The 7,581-nt window shown below is 52.7% G+C and overlaps 2 protein-coding genes across 2 annotated transcripts in view; one reads left to right on the forward strand and one right to left on the reverse strand.

The window, feature by feature from the left end:
- B3GNT4 (UDP-GlcNAc:betaGal beta-1,3-N-acetylglucosaminyltransferase 4) overlaps nt 1–7,296 on the reverse strand; it is a 17,253-nt gene extending 9,957 nt beyond the window's left edge. Inside the window, exons 1-2 of the mRNA XM_019507279.1 lie at nt 5,842–7,296; nt 361–363 (exon numbers count right to left, since the gene is read on the reverse strand). Of these exons, the coding sequence (XP_019362824.1) occupies nt 6,084–7,265 (1,182 nt within the window). The 5' untranslated portion in view covers nt 7,266–7,296 and the 3' untranslated portion in view covers nt 361–363; nt 5,842–6,083. The remainder of the gene's footprint in view (nt 1–360; nt 364–5,841) is intronic.
- On the forward strand, nt 173–2,293 carry DIABLO (diablo IAP-binding mitochondrial protein; the record flags this gene model as incomplete). Its single annotated transcript, XM_019506656.1, has 4 exons — nt 173–322; nt 639–749; nt 881–977; nt 1,701–2,293. Coding segments are annotated over 4 exons (561 nt in total), but the record flags the coding sequence as incomplete, so codon positions are not given.
- Nucleotides 7,297–7,581: the final 285 nt, after the last annotated feature.

Here is a 7,581-nt window from a genome sequence, read left to right on the forward strand (position 1 = left end):
CCAGAGCCCGGATCCGGCCCCCCCCGCTGGACCCCGCGTGTCGCTGCCCTCCAGCCCCCTGCCCCCGGGCTCGCGCGCACTCACCGCAGCCGAACCCCCCGGACGGCTCCTCTGTGGGGCCGAGCCGAGCGGGGCGATGCCGCCCGGTCCGCGTCCGCGGGGTGAGCCGTGACGTCTGGCGTTTCCCCAGCAGCGTGACCCGGCTGCGCTCAGCAGCGAGGCCCTGGTGCGCCGGGCAGTGTCCGCGGTGACCGACAGCACGTCCACGCTGCTCTCGCAGGCCACCCACGCGCTCATCGAAGCGCTGACGGAGTACACCAAGGTAAGGGCAGGCAGTTTCCTCCTGGGGTTTGCAGCGACGCGCTCCTCACGGCTTCCTGGCGCTTCGCTGCTGGAGCGGGAGGTGCCGAGATGCGTCCGAGGGGCGCCGAACCCTCGCTGCAACGCGTTTTGGTCGCCAACAGACGGATCGAGCCGTGCTGCGAGGGATTCAAACACGGGGACACGCGAGATGGGTTCCTTTTTCCAGCACTGGTCCCAAGAGAGCGGCAAAAGCTAGTCTGCAGCCGTGCACGTGGCGTACGCCCGCCTGTAAGCGCTGCCGGCAAAGAGTTCTCTGCGCATGTTCTGTGTTGCAGGCCGTGTACATGGTGGTGTCCCTCTATCAGCGATACACGACCCTGCTGGGGAAAATGAGTTCCCAGGAGGTAGATGGGGTGTGGCAGGTGATCATAGGAGCTAGAGCCGAGGTAAGGAGTTGCTGTCAATGCTTGTGGCATGCACCCCTCGCCCTGGTGAAATGGTTCATTTCACACGTGCCAAAACATAAGCTCAGGTAGTGATGCAGCATCACATGCTTCTCCCCCCGCGCACATTACAGATGACGACAAAGCAGCAGGAATACCTGAAGCTGGAGGGCTTTTGGATGACTGCCTTGCAGCTTTCAGAGAGGGCAGCGGAGGCTGCGTATCAATCAGGTATTTGGGGATTGGGGATAGTTTGTTCTTGCGTGTTGGGTCAAATGGGCAGTTCTTGGCATATGCCGCTGGCATTTTATGGGGGAAAAAATGCAGTCGTGACTGACTCGGGATACGCACAGCTGACATGCGTGTTGTTAGATCTGATTCTTCAGAGAGCGCTTTATCTTGGCTGAAGCACTTGGCGCTTTTAATAACAAGTCCCACAATGTGACACTGATCTGACTAGATTGCTACGTGAGACAACTGAATGTTTCAGCGCCATTTTAAAATATTCTTGGATGTTAGCCTGTTCTAATGAAGTGGGAGGATGTTTTGTCCTAGGGCAGTTGTGCACCTCGAGCCTACAAGTTTACAGCCAGAACAGATCAAATGGGCCTAAAAATAGATATTAAAATTGTGGTATTTTGGTCCCCCGACTTCTCAGAAAACAGTGCTTAGGTCCTGATCTGACTTGTCATTAGTCAGAAATAACCTTTGGTGAGAATGAGGGGGGAAAATGTCCAAGTAATACCACAATATGAACTAAGATAAGCAAACAGTATTTACCATATCCACCTCTCCCTCAACAGTGAAAGGAACAAATATTTTAACTTTTAAATTATCCAGTTTAGTAAACACAAGCTATATAAACATGATATTCAATTTCCAGCCTAATCAGCCATAATGGATGGTGTCAAGAGCTCTTCCAGCAGTGATGCATTTAGATTACTGTGCTTTCAGGTGCAGATCTAGCTTCTGTGACAGCCTACAACCACATTCAGCTGGTGAAAACACATGTACAAGAAGTACGGCAGCTATCACAGAAGGCAGAGTCCAAATTAGCTGAAGTGCAAACAGAGGAGCTCATTAAAATGAAGGGAGAGGAAGGATCGCAACTCTCAGAAAGCAGCAAAAATGATGAGCCTTATCTGAGGGAGGACTGAAAAAAAGCAAGTGTCACCTTGGAGTACTGGATGATGTCCTGCGGATTCAGGCATCCCAAACTTCTCATGCTTTAAACTAGATGTTAGATAATGAAGAGAGGGGTTCTCTGTTTTATATTTAGCAGTGGTGGGGCAGGCTGTTTCCAGTGATTTTGCTTTATGAAACAAGCCAATTCCAGCTAGTTGAAGTTTCCATTTTGTAATTTATCTTGTTAATTATGGGCACAGATAATCTATTTTTATTCAAGTGTTCCACTGTGCAAATGTGAAATTTGCCTTTCAAAGTAGTATGTTGCTGGGTGCTTGAATCTGTGAATGTGAGGGCCTGATTCAGGTGACTTAGACAGTGGGACTGCCCACTTATTAAGGTTATTAATTGCAGATTTCAGCCAAAAATGTAGCTTAAATTTAAGTACTTTTAGCCTGTAAAATCTCATCATTAAATACCTGAGCTCCACAAGAGGCATTTCATTTCCAGAGTGGTTACCCAAATAGACACTTTCTCACTTGTTTTAAATCCTGGTTTTCTAGTTATCTAGACTCTGACAAATCATAGCAGAACTCTTTCCCCTTCAGTATCTTGACTTTTTTTTATTAAGAGGCTTGAAGTCTAAACTGCCCTTAATTATAGCCAAGGGAATGCCACTCCTCAGGAGAATACAACTGCGGTGGTGTGCACGCAGATTTACAGTATACTACTAGGCAGATGCAATACTTGTGATTCACAGAGAAGCAGCTGTTAGCAAAGGAAAGCTTGTTGCTGACCCGCACTACCTAAAAATCGAAAGCTTGTGGCAATCGCCTGCTTAATAAAGAAGCATTTGAAGGCAGAGGTCCCACAAACAGCTACAGCCATTGTGCAGTATCTGACAGCAGAAGGCTGCATTCAGGACTGGGAGCTTTCCAGCAACCCAAACAGCAGGAAAATCATATTTTCTCCTCTGGCAGCAGCGGTTACACTACAGACCAGGATGCTGGAACTTCATGTGAACGTTTTACTACAGTCATACCTTACTGTAGCTTCTGCTGACTTTGTGTTTCTGTATGATCTTGTTTCCCCAAATTCTCTTGTGGTTTTGATATTTTAATGTTGACCTAATAAACGCAGCATAAGTCTAATCCATCATTCCACAGTAACCGCTTTTCAGCAACTCACTTCCCTGCATCAGTGGGTGATATTTTACCCCTCTGCCAAGTGCCACATTGTCCAGGACCAGTAGAGGCCCCTTCTCCCAGGGGTCATGACACTGTCCAAAGACTACACCAGTGGATTCTGTCCACGGTCTGCAGACACGGGGTGCTGCTTCCACATGTTTCTGCCATCTGTACTTAGATATCGAGAATTCTTTGGTCCTCCAGGACACCCCTCAGCTCTGCTTACCTTTCTACACTCTGTCCCATCCCCATACAACAATAGGTAACTGAAGGTTTTCTACACTTCAAATTATTTTGCGCTCATTGTGTTTACTTTAATCTGAGGCTACTTATAACCATCATGAGTTGGTCAAATACAAGCTTTCCTTACTTACACAATGGGCTGTGTGTGAATCCACATACTTGTTCTGTGTAGAAAGAAAAAAGAACGTTACAAAAAAAAGTTCACCACTCTACCGTATCCATCTGGGGAGGGTGAACACTAGATTTGCACATTCAGAATGGACACAAAGGAGGCAACGATTGCAGCCTATGCTGTCCTAGCACATCGTGCTTAGTTAGAAGGAAATTAGTTTACTGCTCCTTAGTTAGTCGTGGTAGCACGTAATGGTCCCTGACCACAGCTCTAGGGTGGAGGATTATGGGCAGAATCACTTGCAGATGTTCACACAGCTGCTTGCAGAGCCATATGCAACCAAGGGCCAAGCCACTCCAACCACAGCATGCGAACAACTCAGCAGCTGCAGTTTAGTTAGCAGAGGCCATCACAGTTACTGTCTGCAACAGCAGGTCCAGACCTTGCTGAATTGGCCTGTGATTGGGAGCAGTTGTCTCCTGCCTGCCAGGGTGCAGGTAAAGCCCTTTGTCCTAGGCTGCTGGGTGGAAGACTGCTGTCAGACAGTGACCAGCCTTCTCCTCTGCATCCTGCTGGAAAGCAGAACCTCAGTCCCTTTCTGAGAAAAGGCCTCCCACAATAACCAGCGTCTGCTCGGTACACTCTCCCTGCGCTTGCTGCCCAGGCAGTGTGTGCGCACCCCCCAAAAGGCAAAACTCAGTTGCAAAGGAAAACTGACTTTTTCACCCAGCAATTGAATTGCCGTGCTAGGAGCAGCCATAATCAAATATACATGGAAGCTAAGGATACTTTCAAAAGACTTCAAGATATTTAGAGAAAGGGGAATCCTTGCAGCTGGGTTTTGCTCTAGCAGTCTCCCAGCCTCTTGGTAAACAGCTTCGATTGCATTCAGTTTGGCACGGAGGGCTGGAAGATCCCTCATGGATGAGACAAAGCCACCTCTTGTGTACACCTTACTGCTGCCTAATTCAGTTGATCAGACAGCTGGGAGAGGCAATTAGGCCTGCACTAGGCCTGGGCTGGTGGAACAACACCACGCAGCAGTTTTAACAACAGTACTGGAGCTGCTCCACCTGTTGTGAAGAGACAGACACCCACATCTCTAGGCTAGAACAAACTGCAAGTGTGGAAGCATGCACAGAAAGTCACCAGGTCTGGTAATAAGTTACCTTCCCCAAAGCAAGCATTAAGCCTCCCCACCTCAGCTCATGCCTTGATTACAAATACAGAAGCATTAAGCGTAACGGTTCATGTTACACAAGCCCTCGTCTCTAGAGCAGATGCAAAACATAGCTGGCCTCCAAATGGCAGCTGTGACTAAGGAGGGGCTGTGGCCCACAGCAGTGGGACTGACAGCAGCAAGGGAAAGAGCAGCAGTGACATGCAGGAGCCCATCAAATCATGAAAACCCTTTGAACTAGCTGTCGCCTGAACAGTTGTCCCTGAAACAGAGGGAAAGGCAGAAACCTTGCTTCTGATCCCAGCTGTGTCAACCCCACCCCGCTCCGGTCTTCCCAAGGACAGCCCTCAACCTGCTGTGGCTCAGCTCCCCAACAGATCCTCCAAGCGCTGTGCAAACCTCAGTGACAGCACTCATCGCCACCACTGCCTGGCCGTGGAAAGTCACAATACGGAGCCCGGCACATACGTGCCTCGTACTAAGCCTTTAATGCAGCCTCTCAGCCCCAGCCCTGCCCTGCTGCAGGAAGCAACTTGGTTTTCCACAGAACTGGAAGCCGAGAGACACTACACGACCGCCGCAGAGTACTGGTCTTGCTCTTCGATAGCCTCGAGGCAGCAGAGCCTGCCCAGGCTTTTATACCCCACCTCCCTCTGGCCCTTCCCGGGGCGCGAGGCTTTAGCGGAGCAGCAGTGCCCGCGGGCGCAGGCTCTCGTGCTTTCCGCTGTCCGCTTGATTCCCTTCAGAGCCATCAGCTCTGGTGGGAGTAGCCGACAGCTAACAGCTCCCCACCACCATGAAAGAAAACATGTTCAAAACTGTATTACTTATTGCCATAAAAAAAGAAAAAAGCCATAACATTTACAGTGATTCCCAAAGATTGGTTTCTCCTCCCAGCCCCAGTGTCAGCTGTTCTTGTGCAGAAACTCCAGTGCAAATAAGTCAAAGATGGGTTTACAGGATATCTGGGGGGCTGGTGCTGGGTAGCCTGCTTGTGAGGGCTGCAACAAGGTCCATAAACAGGGAGTTTCTGGATCTTTTCCTGTGCGTGGTCTTTGCCTCCCACCCCCAAGGTGAACATAGTGCTAGTGAGGTCTGCTAGACTGACAGCCCCAGACAGTGCATCCCTTCACGGGCCCAGCCACCAGAGCAGTATTGTAACCTCAGTCCCCACTTCCTGGCCAAGGCCACCCCCCGTGCAGACACTAACAGCCACCGGGTAACTGGGACTTTTTGCTCGGATGGGACAGGAGAGTCCCGGAGCTAACCCCTCCCTTTCCCGTGTTGCATTCGGCTGTGCCGTGTCTCGTGCCCCAGCTAGACATGACGCTGCAAGAGGCATGTTGCACAGTGTTATCCTACCATCCCGCTACAGTCTGTTAAACAAAAGAGCATCCTCCACTACAGCTTTGTTTTTAATCAGTTTAAGCACCCTGTCGCTACCACCGCAGTCAACATCTCACTCCCGCTCAGCGTCAGCAGTCTCGTTTTCAGCCGGTCCTGTAACCGCGCGTCACCGAGAGAGCACACCTAATGCTGTCGTCCTTTACCAGCGCCCACATGATCCACATCTCGGTGGGGGTGAGTTTGTGCACGATCATCAGTTCTTTGTACAAACAGGGATCAAAGGGATTGAAAGGTCTCTGGATCCCAAAGGTCTTGAAGCCCGGGTGCTTCACCGGGATCACGGCCATCTTTGCCAGGCACATCCCCACAAAGACGTCATCTATTGGGAAGAGTGCCGTGTCCTCGGCGGCGCGCTGCAGTCGCCGCACCGTCCTCCGGGACATGACGAACCCGCCCCCGCCGGCGTAGAGAGGATAGTGGGGCTTTCTGTACATCGCCTCCGGGATAAAATACTTGACCCTGGTGTCTCTGATGGGACGGGCCTGGTGTATCACGTCTCCGACAAAGAGGTCCTGCTCAAAGTCCAGCTCCGCGAGGAACTCGACGATGTTGTAAGTGTTGACAAAGACGTCGTCGTCGCCTTTCAGCACAAACTTGGCGTGCGGGCAGTCGGCCACGAACCAGCGGAGGAAGTGCAGCTCCTTCAGCGTCAGGTTGAAGAAGTTGTCGGCGAAATCCCACTGGAGCACGTCGTCAAACTCCTGGCTCTCGTAAGCCAGCAGCTGGCGGAGGGAGTGAGCCTGGGTGTTGGCCTCGGCCCGCCCGAGCAGGAACACCAGCCTGACCAGCTTGCTGCTGACGGTCACTTCCTTCCCCCACGTGTTGCGGATGGCAATCCGGCGGTCCACGTTGATGGGGGGAGATTTGATCGCCAGCAGCAAGAAGGTCTCTTGGCTGCACCGCGTGGGCCTCAGCAGCGTTGGGAAGTTCCTGCAGTGCCTGTACATCAGGAAGGTGCGGTGCAGCTCCGGGAGAGCCCGGGAGGAGTTGGCAACGGCCAGGTTTGGTGAGCACCGGCTGGGTCCCGTCTGCCCCGCGGCCCAAAACACGCGCCTGGCGTTGGGGGCGTCCGGCATGCGGCTGGCCGGAGACACCAGGGTCTTGGTCTCCTTCTTTAGGTACGCGAGGCATGCGAGCACGGCGAGTGAGAGGGCATACAGTGCAAGCCTCCTGATCCTGGGAGGCATCCTAAGCACGGGGACAGGATCCAGTCCCTGCACAGGTAAAGAAATACAGGACATCTGTGAAAGGGGCCAAAACGCCATCTCCGCGTTACTCACTGTTTTGTGCCGCAGCGCCCAGGAGCCGCAACGCAGCCGCTTGCCAGCGCGCGGGTCCTGCCTCGCAGCCGCGGGGGAGCCAGGCCCTGGTCCCAACACACCCGCAGCCCACGGCCGCCCAGGAGACCCCTCAGTCCTCGCGGGGAGGGCCGGAGGGCCGGGCTCGGACAGAGAAACCGGAGCCTCCTTCGCAGCCGCTTCTGGGACCCTGCTCCGGAGCTGCGGGAGCCTCCTTGTAAGCCGAGCAAGCGGCGCCGGGGCCGGGGCCGGGGCCGGGGCCCCGCACGCAACAGCCGCCGGG

Source organism: Gavialis gangeticus, unplaced genomic scaffold (genome assembly GCF_001723915.1).
Source record: "Gavialis gangeticus isolate Ggan-Ray unplaced genomic scaffold, GavGan_comp1, whole genome shotgun sequence".
Taxonomy (NCBI): Eukaryota; Metazoa; Chordata; order Crocodylia; family Gavialidae; genus Gavialis; species Gavialis gangeticus.